At 39.4% G+C, this 19,613-nt stretch overlaps 1 protein-coding gene across 2 annotated transcripts in view; it reads left to right on the forward strand.

Annotated features, from left to right (window-relative positions):
- myo1d (myosin 1D) overlaps positions 1–19,613 on the forward strand; it is a 115,328-nt gene that overhangs the window by 60,305 nt on the left and 35,410 nt on the right. For both annotated transcript variants that reach the window (XM_005453774.4, XM_005453773.4), the window contains exons 17-20: positions 9,509–9,732; positions 11,260–11,398; positions 12,310–12,414; positions 12,612–12,725. In XM_005453774.4, the coding sequence (XP_005453831.1) occupies positions 9,509–9,732; positions 11,260–11,398; positions 12,310–12,414; positions 12,612–12,725 (582 nt within the window). The remainder of the gene's footprint in view (positions 1–9,508; positions 9,733–11,259; positions 11,399–12,309; positions 12,415–12,611; positions 12,726–19,613) is intronic.

Consider the following 19,613-nt stretch of genomic DNA (forward strand, 5'->3'; position numbering starts at 1 on the left):
AAGAGCTTTATTTTATTATTTTGTACCATTTCCCGTTGGGTGAGTCATGTCTTCAGGCAATAAGAAGTGCAGTAATAATTTAAATCTTTTTGGGGAAGACTCTGACATGGAAAGCCCTCCTTTATAGCCCTCTTGTGAATAGTGGGCTACTTAGTGCAAGGCTAACACTGCCTCCTCTCTGTTTAACTGCCCAGAACTGATCTGTCTTCTTCTAGACATCAGCAGCTACATGAGCTGTAATCCTTTGATCCTATCTGAACCTGCAAAGTGTTTTAGTTATCATCGAAAGCTATCACCTCCACAAAACTCAGTGCAGCTCTCTGTAACTGATCAAAGGAAAGTTTAACTTGTTTGTAACAATCCCACCGCTGGGTTTGAAAGAAATGTGCCTCCTTTGTTCTCAGAGAAACCTATGATGATGAAACTCTTCATGTGTCTTTATTTATATGACACTGATTCTATGGCAAAAAAGTCTTTATTTTATAGTGTAGTATATCAAATTCTCAAACTTCCACGTTATTCATTATTTAGTACTTAAGTTTCTGATCTTTAAACCACTTTAAACTATGAAGCTGACTTTTAAAGAAATGCCAGATTTAAAAAATAAATAGATAAAATTCAAGGCTGTGAGACTGATTGTAGCCTATAAATATCTTACAGCCCACAATGCTTTTGGATAATGTAAAAACTTTCTCCATGGCAACTGAAGTGTGGCTCACAGGCAGATTCATTTTCCACTTGGCTGTATCCTCACTAATTCTCACTAATTTCATTTCACTTGAATGAAATTGAAAATGTTATAAATTAGAGATGCGACAGACAGGGCCACCCTGTACCTTGTTGTCATTCTCGTCTTTAAAACATGGCAAATTACAAGCCACAGGTCCTTGATAGTGGAAAGCCTTTAACAGGCTAATGAGGGAAAATCTGACACAAGCATCTGAAAAAATCAAACACAAAATCACATTTTAAGAGATTGAAAGTGATCGACTTTCAAAATAACTGCCAATTAAAGGTGCAGTATGGACTGTTTTCATTGCTATCATGACACGAGAACTTGAAAGAAACACAGGGATACTTTGATTTTTTTATGATTATTAATAATTGGTTCTTGTACATATTTAGTCAACCAGGAAACAGGTTTGAAATAGTGCATGTGTGCCTCAGGCTAACACGCTAAAGGGTTCTTCACACTATAGTTTAATCTGGTCCAAATCAGTTGACAAGTTTGTAAATTTGTAGCTTTTTCCTGTGATTCAGTTTCTTTCCTCTGAGAAAAAGTCCAAGCAAACAAAAATGTGTCCCTGCCTACAAACCACATGCTTAATGTCTGCATGGATAGGTGCTGTGTTCTGGACTAGTGTATACAATGGAAAATTTACTCGTGCCAGTTATATTTATCTGGGAGATCTGCACTCCTATGGGAGTCTGCTGCATCCCAGAATGCAAAGCATATGTGGCCACGGAAAGGTGCTTAGCTCAGACTTGTCGTGTACACTTTGTCGAATGAAGGCAGGATGACATTCTTAACATAAACAAGCCACTTGGTGGTTTGGAAGCAGACTGAGATCATCTCCACAAAGTGAAAAACTTCAGTTAGACCAAAAGTTGGTTTAAATATTTTTAACCAGAGAGACACAATTACATGTTTAGGGTTGGATCAGGAGACCTTCGCTTAGTTACACTGCAATAGGTCTAGGCGACTGGAGGCTTCCCATGATCCATGGAGTATTTCTCCTTCCCGTCTTTTCACACCCTGTGTTTATACACCAGTCTGAATTAGTTATTATTAACCTCTGGCTCTCTTTTACAGTGTGTCTTTATCCTGTCTTCCTACCCTTACCCCCATCCGGTCGTGGCAGATGGCTACAACTCCCGGAGCCTACTGCTGCCAAAGGTTTCTTCCTGTTAAAAGGACGTTTTTCCTTCCCACTGTCGCAAATTGCTTGCCCATAGGGGTTCTCTGATTGCTGTGGTTTTCCTTCTATTATTGTAGGGTCTTTACCTTATAAAGTGCCTTGAGGTTGTTATTTTTTTTATTTTTGTTTTGATTGAATTTAATTGTTATAATTAACAGAGAACTGATGTTAATGATCTTCAGTTTTAGAACTGATGGCATTGTTTGGGTGAAAAAAAACTACTGAATAGGCTAAATGTTACATATTGGATAAGACAAGATGTCAAACCTTCCACTACTAACAATAAAACATGAAAGAAAGAAACATGAAAGAAAAACATAAGATTTCTGGACTATTTTTGAAGTAAATGTAAAAGTTTTGGATAGTTCCGAAAATCAGGAGAGTCAGAAAGTGTGAATATATTTTGGTATTTCTTTTTTTTGTTTTTTGGTTCCATTGTCGGTTAGAAATTTGATAAACATTTTCATTTGTATGAGATCTGCATTAATGCTCTGTAGATTAGCTTTGGGGCCTTTTTATTACCTTGCGGTGTCAGTAGATGAATCAATTAGCTGGTTTTATTGCGTGTCCTTCAAACATGTTTGACTAATGCGTGTTCCTTTGAGCTCATACTGCTGACCGTTGGCAATAATCCTCCAGTCCATTTGGTCCTGTCCCATCTGAATGATGGATCAGCTTTGCAGAGCTGTTCAGTTTACTCTTCAGTCCTGTCTCTCTCAGTGAGATTGTAATGTTTAAACTGAGTTTGAAAACATTTGTTTCACATCATTAGTGTACATTAGCCAGAGGTAAAATTTAAAATGACAGCATGCCCTGGATTGAAAGAATGAGGAATCGGTGTCTGGATTGTGCCGTTGATCTTTACTGAGCTGCTCACTCGAGCACTCTATTGATTTATGATAATTGCTGCTGACCTGAGCTTCAGCCTAATGTTTTCCTGTGACAGCCTCTGGACAGTGCATGTTTGAAGCTTCACTAAATTCTGTCACACACTCTTGACTTCACCCCTCCCCCTCCAACCCAACATGCGTATCGAGCATGTCACTGGAAAACCAGCTCAATATCCCCGGAGGATGTGGAAACTCAGGCATTCGTCAGTGCAGTGAAGTGTGGCGCAGTGAAGTGTGGCGCACCGGCCTATCTGTCTTTCCATGTCGGAATTTGGTCACGCTTTGTGTTTAGGTGACAACAAGGGGAATGGTTGTTTTTTTTCCTGCTTTGAATTAGACCTTTTAAATTGCCAACGCTGCAGTCCAGTTCCGTTAGTAGGCCTTTTATTGGCACTACAGAATACTTTCAGATTAAAGACATTCAGTATTGCCTCATAATAATGTTCCCTGTCTGTGTTCTACTCAACATTTCAACAGCAGCCTTCCTGCTCTCATCGGTCGCCCTGGCACATGTGATTTGTAAATGCTTTTACTCAGCCTTCATTTCCATAAAACCAACCCCTCAAATAAAACCCCAGCTTTCTGTCCCACTTTGTTGCAACCAAAGATCCCCAATCTGGCTTTGATGAGCTCGTAAATCCAAACCTCCGAAGCGTGGTGAAAGCAGAGTCTCGGAAAGGATGATCAGATGGCTTTATTGGCCGAGAGAGTAAGGGGGCAGACCGTCAGGGGCCTTGTTATTGGCCTGATTTATCCACAATCCCCAGAGTGTCATCTTCATCAGACTGCCACAATCATTGCAGCCAGCCTGCTACACTGTTTGAGGGGCAGAAAATGTGTTTATGGGGTGTGTTTGTGCATGTACAGGTAGCTAGATGGCCTCATCGTAACTTTAAGATCTGTTTACCTGCCATGCACTTTAATGAGGCCCCAATGAGGAGAGGGTAATGCCTGTTGTCTGATTCATGGTTGCTTTATTACATTTTATTTCTCTTGCTTTGCCTTTCACCTCCAACCCCAGTATTTTACAATGTAATTAGTGACTTGTAGCTTAGATGAACACAGCTGTTGATCTGGCATAGGCCTGTGCACCATGTGGATATGAGGCAGGCAACATCTTAACTCAGCTTACACTGAAGCTCTAATTTGGCCACTTTTTGCTTTGTTACTTAGTGTATGATGTGAGCACATATGGGCCGGGACTGTATGGGGTGTCAGATATCACAATGTGACACAGACAAGACAGAAAGGGAAGCAGCAGGAAGAGCACTTCACACTGCTAATGAATCAGGTTTGTTGTGTATTCCTTTTTTTTAAAAACAAAGATTTAGCAGTTCTAAAAACAGCTTCATAAAAAATCCAGAAAATGAGACAAACATAATTGAAACATATAAAGTAGCATATTCAAGAAGCAGCTGTTCTTAATATAGAAGGGAAAAAACCTAAATAAATATAATGCTATAAATATTAACACACAGTGAATTTAATTAATCAATGCATGGATCTACTTTGGCTTTGGTGTCCATAAAAAGAAATAAAATGGGAAAAAACAAACTGAGTGCACTCCTTCAACACATACAGCTGGAAAATCTTGCACTGCACACAACATTTAGTCAGCCCAGAGTTGCCATTTAATCTGCAAGCCACTTTACAACCCACCTGCACTGCATATGATTCTTTTCATGCTGTGTCTGCCTTAAGAACTCAGTATACCCACTGCACTGGTCATTTAGAAAGTCTCATCTTTTAAAACTGTTCTAACATCTCCTTTTGCATAATCTATGAATCGCTGAGCATCTGTACTGATAGATCACTAAAATGAAGGTTAAAAAAAAACAACACAATCATACACTCATCCCTTTAATCTGGTTGTGGCTCTTATGACACAGGTTACAAAACTCAAGGGGTGGAGGAGAATGGCGACAATAATGGCCCACTTACTCAGCGTTTTCTGTTGCTTTCACAACGTTTGGGCTTAAATAAGGCGTGTGGCGAGCCTATACATGGCTTTGAAGGCGGTTGTTTACAGGTTGTGGCTGTTTTCTGTCACCAGTATGACAGTTTAGTAGACCAAATAAACAGTGTCTGTGAGCTACTCCTGTGCTACTGTTGCTCCAGCTAGCTGCAGAGAAAATCAAAATTTTATACAAAGAGATAAAGTGTTAAAAACAATGTTAAGTGTCCACTTCAAGCTCTGACTGAGCTCTTCCTTCTACATGGTGAACTGTGCACTCTTTCCTTTCCTGTTCCGACACAATTTTCAACCAACTGCACACAAACATGTATGTAGGCTGCAACTCCATGGCACCATAAATCCCCCATTGCCCCTTTCCATAGAATAGGTCTGTGGTCCTGGAACAGAGCCATAATGCAATAAATGAATTATTGCAGATGGAAACAACAGAATTCTCTTGACTAATGTTATCTGGAGTGAATTAGTATTTAAATGATGTTGAACTGTAATTATAATCATGCACTAATAGATTACAACGTAAATAAGAAATCTTGGCATACAGCGGCTACAGATGACAGTAAAGTGCACAGTAAACAAAGAATATAAAGATGATGATTTAAGCTGTTGACTGCATATTATAAAGTCTAAACATAATTACAGTGGAGGATACTGTGTAACTATTCAGTATTTATTTTTCATTTTTGCTATGCACGACAAGACAAACCTCATCTCACATAAAGGCAAACCAGTACTAGCAAATGTAGTTCTAACAAAGGTTGTAAATGAATTAATAATTGCTTTTGTTCAAATAAAATCTTTGCAATACTCAAAAAGCAGCACACAACTGAAGTGGAAATGAGACATACAATCCTGGCATCCATGAAAACTGAGTTTCAACATGAAAAGCTGTTTTCTAGCCTCTTGTTGGTGAAGAAATAAACATTATATAAAGAGGGTAAGATATTGTCGTCAGGTGGTAATTCTGATTTAAATGCACGTAGTTTGGTTTGGCATTCACACCAGTGACGTTTTGACAGTAATGTCTGACCCAGTGCCCACTCCTAAAACTTTGCCTAATTGACTGTAACACTCTGAGCCCCTTCAGAATTCAGACAAAAGCAACTGTTAACCTCATTCACAGAGAAGCGAGGAAGCCGCCGTCACTGAAGCCCATTCATTCCTCCCACCACCGTCACCCCGAGCACGTGTGCGAGTCCTCTCAGGGGTCGATTAGTGATGACTGTGTAGCTGCCCTCCTTTTCTCACTCTCATGCATTATGTATTAAAGACAGTGCAGCATAGAGAAAACAGAGGATACGGTTTTAAGGCGTAAAATGACACAGCATTAGAGGAAAACTGTTTGCTCTTATCGTTTGACGTTTATGTAACACAAGTGTCAAAAGATAAAGACCGCTATTTTTCCCCCCTTTTGGATCAATTTTCTTGAGCTGCTTTGGAACAATAATCCAGTTTTGCAGCTTTAAGACGATGTTGTGTTTCTCTTTAACGACATCTGTGGATGGAAATTTGAATTTCAACAGCAGAGACATAAAACCTACAAACTTTGCATCACAATAATTTGGACTAAGAATAGCTTTGATATGGGGCATAGCATTTATCAGAGCTACACTGTAATAATTAACACAGCCATATAAAGAATCACATCTACTGTGCACAGGAACCAGCTCAGTATACTTGAACATATATCATTTACATTAACATCTGAGGAGCTGGTTATTCCATTCTTTCCAGCTAACTACGGCTAATCTCAGCTTAATGGGCATAATGTACAATTGCATAAACTTTGGAGGATTAAAAGTACAAATTAAACCCCCCCTTTTTAACAAAGAGAGTGTGATCAAGCCAGTGTGGTCATTACGTAACAGGCTAGCTTTCTCTCATTGATCCAAATGTGATTCAGCTTCTGCTCAAAACTAACCTCTTTCCATTTAGTAAGTAATGACATGGTTAAGTCAGCACTCTAAACTAGACCATTTTCTACATGCTTTAGTTAAAAAGTGAAGTTTGGTGTCACAAAAAAAATGTTTAACTAGATATAAAACAATTTTCAGCTGGTGCGGTTAATTATTCTGCTGCAGTCCAGCAGTGCATGACTTATCTTCCTCTCTGGCATTTGTTAGTCTCATCAGGTGAAACTACCACCTCCACAGTTTTAATATGCAAATGCAAGAAATCCTTTTCTTTGCCACCGGCCTCCCCCACACTTTGAAACCATTAAATATTCATGATATCTATGATTACTGCGCATTACACTCAGATGATATCTGCTAGAGAGCCTCCAGTGCAGTCTGCAGTGTTGCCTTAAATTTGTAGGTCTGTGACACTGGATTACTGGCGATGAAAGATTATTTAGACACAATGTAGCCACTTAAATCTTTGTGCATGCCTGTGTATGTGTCTATAAGAGGGAGGGAATACAGCGAAAGGAGAACATATGGTGGCGATTTTAGTGAGGCCGAGTTTGGAGTTATGGTTCTCTGGGGTCCCACTTACATCTATTATTCATGTTTTAGAGTGTCTAATAGCCACTCAGTGTTTGTTTGGTTACAGGCAGGTCCTTATTTTAGCTTCTTTAGACTGAATAAAGGTGTTTAAACATAGCAGTAAGAAATGCATAACAAATTAGAGATTTAATGAGTTGTAATGGTGAGTCACAACAAAGTGATTAATTTGAAAACATGGTGCTTGACACTTTGAAATATGAGCTTATATATTAGCTACTATAGCAGTATTTAAGTGTATTTAATGCTACTATGAAGACCTCATGATTCATATTTAAGTGCAGTGGGTTGCACGTGTTTACGGTTCATTTTTATCATAGATTCATGAGCTAGCCAACCTGCTCCAATCCATAAAAGGGCAAAATGGTGGAAGTTGTTTCTTCACATGAAGGCCATTTTAGGTCATTCGAAGTTGAAGCTTTGGACAGTGTTTTAAATTATTGATAATGTGTGTCAGTGTTTGTCTGAGGGTACAGCGAGATCCCGGATGCGGTCTCTGATACTCATCACAAGAGGTTTTAAAGTAACTTAGAGAGTGAAACTGCAGGTCTGCTGATCGGGGGCGATGTTTTGAGAGATTTCATCTAAATGACCTTCTGGCTGTTTTTCTTAATCTTTCTGACAGTTCCCTGTTTGTTTTTCATTTTGCTTTATTGTTATTAAATTATTAATACTGGTTTCAGGTACATTTTTGATACAATTGCTTGTTTCTGCTCCACAATTTAAAAATGTTTTGTTTCTGTGGTTCTGGTGAAGCAACATCACTGCTGTCTGAGTCTCTTTGTTCTCTGTAGTACTACACTATAAGAAAACCAATGCTGATTTAAAGTATAGTTCAGTTTAATTTGACAGAGTATAGAGTATATACTTTATAGTACACTACTGTCAGTCGTAGGTTTGTTTGTTTGGGGGTTTTTTTTACATTTATTTTAAATACATAACCAGGATACAGTCAGTAAAAAGTCATTTAGGAAAAATAGAAAAGAGAACTTGGATATATGAGGGCAATCCCAAAAGTAAGATCTCCTATTTTTTTACAAATACAAAATAATCGCCATGTCAGTTGATCCGTTTTTGTACACCCTGATCCAGTTTTACAATGCCCATGTCATACCAGCTCGCCGCCTTGTCCTTCAGGAAGCATTGAACCTCATCTTTTACCTCTTCATACTGCTGTAAACTCTCTGCACCACTTGCAAACGTTTTTGACATTCATGCACGACTGTCCATACACTTCCATTAACTGGCGATGAATTCGAACCAGTTTAACGCCTTTTGCGTTCAAAAATCGAATAACTGCGCACATTTCGCCCTTGAAAACAGGAGCTCCATTTTCAATGGCTGCCAAACCCAAACAAGCATCCAAGTGAAGCCGTGCGTGCTTGTTTGGGAGTGGAGGAAGCACCAGTCACAACAGTGTGACGAACAGTTTCTCTATGTCCCCATCGCTTTTGGGATTGCCCTTGTACTATACAGAAATAAATTAAAATACACCACACTATTATTTTACATTTGTTGTGTTAGTTTACATATTTGAAAAAGAGTGTGATAAAGTGTGGTTAGTAATGTAATGTAATGTAATTACAGTGTTTGCGCAGTAGTCTCCATAAACAGTTTATCAGCCACGCATCCTGAATTCAGGTTCTTTTTTATCTAGAAGTTAAATTTGGCCCTATTGCATTACTCCTTTAAACCACGGTTACAAAAATGCTGCTGTATTGAACATTTTAACAAGTACTCTGCAGATAAGCTGTGGCTACACCTGGTTAATCGATGCTGGAGTGTCTGGCCCATTGCTGGTTAAACCTTTACACTGTTCTCAGCCAAACACAGGAATCCAAACCACTCAGCCATAAAAACAGCCCACTGTTACACTACTGTGAAGAATTCCTTCATTTTTACAGCAGTTTCAGCCAGACTATGTTTGTAACATACAGTATGTAGTTTTAAATCAGATGTGAAGGTTTTTATTAGCTCACTATAGAGATGGATTGGATTTTCTATGAAAGGCAAACTTGGCCTGTCATCCCAAATCCCAAATGACGGAGTTGCCTTGCAAAGTTATCAAAATATCATTTTGCATTATGAGCAGAAAGAGAGGCAATAATAAGCCATAAAACCCAGAGTGAGGATTACCATAAAGCATTTATGGTAATCTATGTGGAGATCTCTAATTGTAATAAATTATATGTATGTATTCTTTATGCGAACCCTTGTCTTCAGGTGTGGAGAGGAACTATAGCCAGAATGCGGTACAGACGCATGCGAGCTGCCCTCACCATCCTGCAGGCCTACCGACGCTACAAGGTCAAGTCCTACATCCGTGAGGTCAACCGTCGCTTCAAAAACGTGCGATCCATGAAGGATCATGGCAGGCACGTGAAGTGGCCCACGCCCCCCAAGGTTCTGCGCAGGTTTGAAGAGGCACTCAAGAGCATCCATAGCAGGTACTCAATTTAAATAGGCCCGCCATGTATGTAGGGGTGTTTTTGCTTCTATAATTGGTTTATTCTAGTCTAGAATGGTTGTGTAGATTGTAGAGATGTAGCTTTTCCCTGCTGTTTTGATTTCACACAGACAAAACTACAAGCAAACCAGAATCTGTCATTTTAAACCATGTGAGAAAATTTAACCTGCTTGTTGGCCAAATGTGTCTAGGGCTTGGTTTATAAGTAGTGGATATCAGGTGAGCTCTTGGTTAATTTTATAGCTAGTTGGTACAGTTTGTTTAATCTGCACACCTAACATTTATTTTAGAGTTTGTGTAATCCCAGGATTCAAAGCATACGTGGCTATAGAGAGATCTTTAGCTCAGACTCGCAGCGTGCATGTGGCAGATCGAGGTGGGATCACATTCTCACCATAAACAAACTAACCTGCAGCTTGTTTGGAGCCACACCAAGGCCGCCTCCTCCAAAGGATCTCGGTTTCGTTGTTTCGGTCTGCACCCAACTGAGTTCATGTCTGCACAAATGAACCCTCAAAGGAAAACGAGCCAGAAGCTGTGAAAACACCCTAAGGGTCCATTTACATTGAACTTCTAAATAATTTGAACTGAGGTTATCATGAGAATAGGATCTGACCTCAATTTGACCAAATTACTAGGTGTATCCCTTCCCATACTCGTATATGCTTTGAATTCTGGGATCCACCATAATTTTGGTATGAAATATTAGAAAATATGAGTGTTAGGAGTAAATTCTCCTTGTTATCCACTATTTCTGAGTACAGCACCTTCTTCCTGTATTTACTTTTGTTGCTCCTGCCCCGAACACATCTAGCCAACAGGCAGACTGAACATTCTTACATGGCTTATGGTTCACTAAGTTAAGTTTGCTTTCTTTGTTTTCTCTGTGTGAAAAGAAACAAACCACAGGACAAAACTACAAGTTTAAAAGAGTAAATGAACTGTTAAACTTGTAGAAGCAAATATCAGTTTTTAATCATGACCAACTGTTGTCGTATTATACGTTCAGTACAGAAACAGAAGGTGAACCTTTTTCAAACAAAATGTTTTTAAATTGTTCTCTTTTGAAGAAAATCGCTTTCCTAAATTGGCTGAACTAAAAGTAAATCTGACTCCAACCACAGGAGACAACACATGCCCTCCAGTGTTATTTTACATCCAGATGAGTCTTTTTGAAGCAACTTACACATGTTTCCTTCTGCCTTGGGCTCACACTGGGCATTGATTTTTCTCTCTCCATCAAAGGCTCATCACTTCCTTTCATCCCATTGTCTGTTTGTTTGCCTTTTTTCTATTTGAAGCCGGACACAGTGAGAAAATAGCCCTCCTAGAGAATTATGTTGGCTGTCAGTAAGTACAGTACAGTAAAGACGGGGTCGACTGCAGTCCTGCTGCAACACCCCACTGACCCGACATCCAGTTGTGCTTATAGAAAGTTCGATTTTCCTCCACTCTAAGTTTGCTCTGTGTGTGTGTGTGTGTGTGTTTTGGATGCGTTTACCTCCAGGTGGTGGGCATGGACACTGATCAAAGGCTTATCTCCAGAGGAGACCCTGCAGGTCAGGGCCAAGGTAGCCAGCCTGGAGGCCCTGAAGGGCCAGAGGGCTGACTTGGGGCTTCAACGGGCCTGGGAAGGAAACTATCTGGTGAGTAGGAGGGGTAGCATGATGAAAAAGACATATTTTACAGAGTGAAATTGGCACTGCTAGCTTTGTTCATGCAGGCTTTGTCTCCTGCAGCTTGCATCAGCTGCTGTTTCTCGGTGGCTGAAATCTAGATCAGATGTAGTTATTGAACCTCAATGCTGTGCAGTTTGCAGCATGAAACGCTGAAAAATAGAGTACCCTGCTGGTATTAAACGTGATTTAATTGTTTGCTGACTCTTCAATCAGACAATGTTTAATTATACTGCCTGTATCCAAACATAAAACCCTGCTTTATTTTCTTTTGGATTCAGGTATTAATCAGTCTGGTCATCGCTCATGACATCCACGGGCCAATAAGTGATAATATGGTGGCCTTGTCTAACTTTTATATACACTCTGTGGAGAAAGCTTCCAGTTTAAAACAAAAGAAAAGTGTTCAGTCTCATTCTTTGAGCAGATTTGTTAAAAGTTAAGAGAATGTTTCTTGTTTTGCTTGATACTAACTGTGTGATATGAATGGAAAATAAGCCTAACAAGACTGGTAAAAAGAAGGGAAGCAGTTTTACACCTCGCATTTAGCTTACAGACCTCAATTACACCCGGTGGACAATAGAAGACATAAGAAGATAAGCATCTTAACAATGTAATGTTGGCTCAGCTGTTTTCCCAGTTATTAGTAATTACTATAGAGTGCGAATGCTGGACTGAAGGAATGTACCCAATTAAGCCGGGGGTTTTTGTCAGTGGATGTTGTGGCTGTCTTTAGGTTAATTATATATGATTCAAACAATTTATTAATGCATGCATAAATAGGATATTTATAAGCTCATCTTAACTCGGGCAGGTTGTGAATTAATTAGAGTTAAACTGGAATATTTTGATAAGTTTCTTGTGGTGTGTGTGTCTGACAGAAGCGAGACAGCCCTGACACGGCAGCATCGTTCACACTGGTCTCAAGTGATCTGCAGCGGAAAGACAAATTCATGAGAGTCCTGTTCTCCTGCAACGTACGCAAGGTAAAAGGTTTTCAGAGCAGATATCCATGACTTTACCACATGTGCACACACTCACAACACGTGTTGTGTGTACAAAGACATAAACCCAGCTGCTGATGGCTCACAACATTTCCCTGCAGGGTGTGTAAATGTCACTGTGTTTGTGTGCACCTACTGTATCCCGTGGTGTGACTAATGAGGAGCTTTGTGTTTCCCAGATCAACCATTTCCACAAGTCGGAGAACCGGGCTGTGCTCATCACTGACCGCCACCTGTACAAGATGGACCCCCTGAAGCAGTACAAACCCATGAAGAGCATCCCCCTCTACAACGTATGACACTCTTTGTTTTACCGCTTCTTTTACTCTAAACAGACAATATCAGCTCTATAGACACTGTAGTTCAGGAGTTACATGCTGTTTATCTATTTAATGTAACATAAAGTGTTCTCGATGTAAATTCATAAAAGACGTTGTTAGTGTCGCAGATGTGGGTCAGAATGAGACACTTGAGTCGTTTCAACCTGAAACATAAATTATATAGAAATTCACAGAATATGCATAAATAAGTTTGTTGATTTATTACAAACTTTAAAGTTTTGTAATCAAAGACGGTAAGAGTAAAGCAAATAACATTTAACATAGAAATACTGGCAGCTACTCACAGCTATGTATTCTTACACAAATGCAAAGTAAGGGGTTTTATCATAGTTGTGAAATAAATATAAAAAACTGATTTTAAGCTAAGCCTTTTCCTTTTAAAATACTGCTTCAGGCCTTTCAGAATTCCCCTCGTAAAACTTTACATTTACTTTCCAACCAGCCAATTTGTCCACTGAAATTAATCGAAACTCTTCGTAGACTAGTAGCCGTAAGACATTTGCAACCAATGCTCAGAATCCTTTACATTATATCTTATTTAAGAAATGTGCATAAAACACTAAAAAAGGATAAAAAAATAAATGAGTGTCACTCGATTAGAGGTTGTTATCATGGCTTATACTTGTGGTATATGAAGACATTGTGTTTGTTCAGAAACTATCCTGAACCTGAGCCCTGCTAAGGTACAAAGCCACAGCATCCAGGCTGTGCTGCAGGCTTGTTGAGATTTTATGCAGCACTGTTTACTGTTGTGCTAATGTGTTTTTCCATATGAGTGTTTATCATTTTACATACTCCGTCATCCATTGTTTTCTTCATTCATTGTACACCAGCTCTACTGTACTTCAGATAGTAGATGACTAAACTTGCTGATCTGAGTCATAGTTAAAGTGTAGCTTTGTGATACCATCTAGATGATAGATAGATGGATCTAAATACCCTTCCTCTGATCAATATCAAACAGATATTAGACCGAATGACAGTGAGTGCATGAGGGTTCATATGATAAGGCATGAATTCATTTAATGCTGAACCCCAGCCATGTATCTGTATAGCACCAATTTAAACTCCCAATTTACTGCAGAATTTTAATATGACCTACTTATGGCCAAGTTGAATTGGTTACTGCATTAAACTGAAATCATATATTGGATATTGAGAACCTGCTCCTGTGGAATAAGAAGTATGAATTACCTAGTGTAATTATACGAATCATTCTTCTCGTGCTGTACATTAGTTTTAAACTTTATGTTTAGTATTTAGTAATGGAGTGCTACTCAGAAGGTTTCCTGTAATTAGAGAGTCTTAGATACTTTTTTCAGTTGATTAACTGCTTGGTCTGTCAACATGCTGTACAATGGTACAAATATTAGAAACATTTGCTCAGACTAATTGGCTTGAAATTATCATTTAAATGAGTTTAAATGATATATTTTTAACTGTTGGGTAAGCAAACTCCATCAGTTGTGCGTGCATACATCCCATTCTTTTAAACTCAGTATTTCGATCATGTCTTAAGGGAATTTCTTCGAGTTCATCTGAATCTGCAAAAACACATCTCCTGACATAAATCAGAATCTTATCTGAGAAACAGGAGGTGAGATTGTGACCATGTTTCATCTGTGGTTGTGTATTGACTTGGTGTTATGAATCTAGCATCCCCAGTGGTGATTGTTATATCGATCTACTGAGTTGCCAAGTTGAAGATGTTTGTCAATAATCCAAGTTTTACAAATCATTGTTGAACATCCCCAAGTTTATCTTCTGGAAGTAGAATTTTCTTGGCAAAACATAATATTTGATTCTTTTTTAATTAATTTCCTTTTAAAGTTTCACATGAGTGTAGACAAACATGAATATGAACCAGCAAACAACAAACAGAAAGAGGAAGCAGTGTGAGTGCCTTCCCTAATCTGTAGCAAAGGTGACAGTATTGATTTCCCACCAGCCTGATATCCTGTGTCAATGTGTCAATATGCAAAAAATCTCATTCAGCTTTGCAGTTGGCTGGTTTTAATTCACGTTCTCACTGTGATAGGTCCATTAATGCTGCTGCATGCACATAGCACAGGAGGCTGTTTCCATGGTAAATGTGTCCTGTATGATTCATGCTCCCATTTATTACAGCCAAAACTAGCATCATTTAAGGTTAACTGCTGTTATTATTATAACAGCTTATTATTATAAGGTCAGTAGATGATTGATCCTGGTTTCAGTTTGTCCTTGTATGCTTCTAAACTGATTATTATACTACCCCTAGTCTCTTACTGTAACTGAATAACTTGGCATGATCGAAAGTCTGCTTATTTGCTTTCTTGCTGCAAGTTAGATTAGCCGTGTGCTTTTTTGCATTTGGGGTTCTTGACAAGCTGTGCATTAACTTGTTGTTTATGCTGGCCCTAGCAGTTTCTAAGCTGCACACTTCTCATTTTAACATCTCTCACTGTTTCTTCCTCACGTTTAAAATGTGTCACTTAATGTTGAAACCATCCAGTGAACGTTTAGTTAAATTTGTGTTCACTTCACAGCTACTGAGATATTTGGCATTCCTCATTAGTTGAGGAATGTCTGCTTTTGGAAGTAGATCAGGTAAAATAATGGTGGTCATGGTGTGTTGAACTCATTTTACTGATATTATCAAACCTGGCTGTTGCTAATACAAGCATGCTCCAAAATAACTGCTGGACTGTTCCTGAGATAAATTTAAGCTCTGGGTGCCATCGCAGTCCTAGAAAAAAAGTCTGACCATTTGGCAGCCGCATCTCTGGCCAGTTACGCTTGGCTTACAACACCAGTCTTTATTTAAACGAATGAACAGAGAGCCAAAACTTTATATCACTGCTCATGTGGGTGTAAATTATACTTGCACAGTACAACAAGTTCATGTGTTTTTACTACGATAACAGGCCGACCACCACTCAGGTGAAACTCTTGAGATATAAAAGTTAAATCTCACAGAGCTTGTACAAACTAGTTTATACATTTGAAAGTAGAATTTCTTTCTTTTAAGCTTTAATGAACATGTTACACAAACTTTTGGCATTTCCGTTTTGACCATCACCTGCTCTGCTGTGGTAAAATGGCACAAATCTCGCTTATGCTGTGCTTTTGCACCTCTGACCTTGGAGACGAGGCAGAAATGAGATAGGAAGTGAAGGCGTAACGCATTAATCACATACGCCCCTGTCGTGTGGAAGAAATGAGTGAGATATGAGGCTGCTGTGCACTGACAACTATGACAAGAAACCCCAGCGTTGAATCTGACAAAGTGACAAGTGGGAATTAGAGAGCTTGTAGATGGACACCCAAATCCGGTATCGCTGCATCTGGAAGTGAAATTGGGAGATTGAGTTGAGACAGATGGTGGCAGACAGAGAGAGCAGCATGAGTTAAGGGGATTTTTAGTTATTGTTCATTCAGTGAGAGTGACACACACACACATGCATATGCACATCCTGAATTGATGTACGAGGCATACAGAGAGCCATCAGTGCACAGTGAATGGTTTGTAGCATTCAAACAGTGACAGTAACACAATGGGAGTAGTTCAGTATAGACAAACTGTATTTGGAGGGAAACGTGAGGACAGAGACATTCTGACAGCTCGTCTTTTGTCAGATTTGATCTAAAATATAAAAAATTATTGGTGTTCTGAAATCGTACATTCAGTAATATTATGCATTTTTGTTATTAGGTTGGGCTCTTTAGTAAATACTCCCAACAGACGGCTGTTTACTGGAAATGATTACAGTGCCAAGCTTTTTAATGAAGTCATCGGCATTCACAAATTAGCGTCTATATAATTGGTACCCTTTCATTATAAAAGATACGCAACGGTGCTCATAAAAAAATCAAAATCCAGACTTCATTTAAATTCGGCTGACCACCCGTTCAAAATCATCACTTTCCTGCAGACCCGTTACAAGTGCTTGTACGTACACCTCATCAATTTCTTCTTTGACTTTAAATTTTCTTGAGAGCAAACATCATCTTCTGTATCACTGCTGATGAGCGCTGGGACCACACGGCAATTTTCAGGGGAGGAGAGTGCAGAGTTCATGGTGATGCAACCAGACGCATGGTTCTCATTTATTTTTCCAACATTTACAGCTTTGTGCTGCCTGAATTCCCAGCCCAGGGTCACTCTGTACAAATTGACATTGTGTGCCCTCTCACAGCACACTGAAAAGACAGGAGATTTTTCTTCACCACCTGCAACTGGCTTCCTGTAATTTTGTCCTCTTCAAACTGAAATTGAAGTTGCAGGATGGACATTTTTGCACAGAATAGGAGATCCAACACATCACAGATGCACAAATGCAAGTGATCAGAACAGAATTTCCAGGGTGTGATCTAAAAATGGCAGCAACTGAAGGTCCACATGTGCACAAAGAAACCGCCTTTAAGTGGAGATGGAAACAAATTGAAGTAAAAACATCTTGCTCTAAACCAATAAATGCACAAAAACATAACACGGTCTTTAGGTGTCGAACTTTCATTCATCTTTTTTTTTTTAATCGTTACATCACTGTCCCAGTGTGTACATAACACAAGACCTTTATGTAATAAATGTCAGACTGCAAGGGTGAGTGAATTTGTGAAGGTGAAAAAGTGCAAGAGCTGAAGGAAAGGTGGGTGAGGAGGAGCGGATAGAGATGTGGGCAGATAGCCACAGCAGCGTGACTTGGTGCTATTGATTGGACAAGGTCAAACAGAGGGGAGAGCAGTTAGCTTATTGTTGAGTAGCAGTGATAGGCTAATACCACAGCATCCCCTTGGCTGCCCTATTCTGTGTATTTACTGCTGCTCCTGCAGGGCAGCTAAAAGGAAAGACCGGGCTGATAGATGGCCAAACTATAGAGAAGAGCCAACAACTGTCTGCCAGAGGATTTATATGCCAATTAATGCTGGGGTTTCACAAGTGAGATCATTGGCTTATTATCGTTCATTGAAATTACACAAAATAACGTTGACGAAATGGTGAAATACTGATTCTGAATCGGTGACTCGCGTTGCTTCTGTTCGCAATCGTTTTTTTTGTCTTTTTTTCATTCTTTTTCTACCTCGTCTTCTTCCTCCCCCCATTTCCTATCTAGTGCTGACTTTCCCCTCTCTCTTCTCTCTCCGCCGTTGTTGTCATGCCAACTTCCCAGGAGACGGTGTTGTCATGGATACCGAGCGGCAGGGCAGATCAGCTGATGTCTGGTGTCATTCAGGCATGTGCACAAATCGGCCTCCTGTATGTGCGCTCTTTCCCTCCCTTCTTTGCAGTGAGGCTTATTTATGATCCTTCCGGCTCCCGATCTCCTCATACCTCTCAACCAAACACAAACTAGAGCTGCAGTGTGACCACATATACTTTATATACACACTCAGTTCAATAGTCTACATGCAGATGTGTAGTGCGTGGTGTTTTTCCTGACCAGTTGACTCCAATAACTCAAAGCCTTGAACACAAGAAGTGCCAGCTTATGCACTACCTTAAACCTAAGATCAGGATGTGATGAGGAATAAATTGTAATAATGCTGTAAATTTATGCATCTGCAGTTTGATCGCTATTTCTTTAGCTTCAAACTTTACTGGCAGTTTCCCTGATGCCCTTGCATTTTTGCAACATGAATGGCTATGGAGCTTAACTTATTATATTCACTTAATCACAGAGCACCCACCCTTTCCATCTTAATTGGGCTTCTGGGATGTGTTATATAACCAATTATTTGATCCCCAAAGAATAAACTGGGAAAACCTGCTGTTCACATTTTGTCCTCTTGACATCCGTGGACCAATGAATGTCAGACCTGAGGGCACACAATTAAAACCTTTGTGATTTTGTCCAGGGGTTTGCTCAGAAGATACAGCCAGTCATATTCGCCAAATGGGGAAATAAGTTCCTTGCAAAGCAAGCAATTATTTTTAATTTGTTAATTGTGTATCATAGTTCCTGGTTTTTGAAAAAAGCATATTAACAGCACCTCATTTGGCTTTTTGTATTAATGTCTGATAGTAATGCTTGATAGAGAAAGTCATTTTCCAAAACAGTTGTTTTGGTTATTATATGCAACCATTGTCACTTTAAAACTTCAATAATCGAAGGCTACTGTCAAACATGCCGTCTGCTTAGAGCATTGTCTACAAACAAGTCATTACTAAAAGCCAAGTCGAGAATCCATGGGCTGTCGTGTGATTTCTTGGCATGTATGAACAACATCGGATGTTGTAGGGCTCCTGTTTTTACCTTTAGATAATGTGATTTAGTTTTGTGCAGAAGTACACAAAACTAAATCACATTACAAAATCACATTACAAATGCACACAAAACTAAATCACAAAACAAGGTGATGGTTTGGCACTTGTATTATAGCAAGTACCTCTTCCTCATTTGCTCACAGCATGGACTGTTTTGCTGCATGCATTCAATTGGTTTAGAATGATTGGTTGGTTAAGCAGACTAGTGAGCGTCTAGTGCTAAAATTCTCATCCCTTGCCAAACTGTTCTCCACATTCACATGCAGATATGTTTTAAAAGAAGTTAAAGGAACGCAGATGGTGCCAGGTCATTACGACACTCAAACTACAGCTGTTACTTTATTAAGGACGTTGTAAGGCGTAAGTCATCATTGGTGCCGAACCTCAACCCTAGCAACCGAACCCCAAGCCCAGTTTTTTGAAAAAAAATTGGGGGGTTTTTGTTTTTAAATGTAGTTTTTACCCTTCAATCGTAAAAGGCTGATGGTATAATACTGTCACCCTGCTGGGCAGATGTGCAGTGTGGACACCGAAGTTTGTGAATGCTCTAACATTATGAAAACATTATGAAACTGATTCTATAGGTAAAAATC

This window comes from Oreochromis niloticus, linkage group LG8 (genome assembly GCF_001858045.2).
Source record: "Oreochromis niloticus isolate F11D_XX linkage group LG8, O_niloticus_UMD_NMBU, whole genome shotgun sequence".
NCBI classification, from domain to species: domain Eukaryota; kingdom Metazoa; phylum Chordata; class Actinopteri; order Cichliformes; family Cichlidae; genus Oreochromis; species Oreochromis niloticus.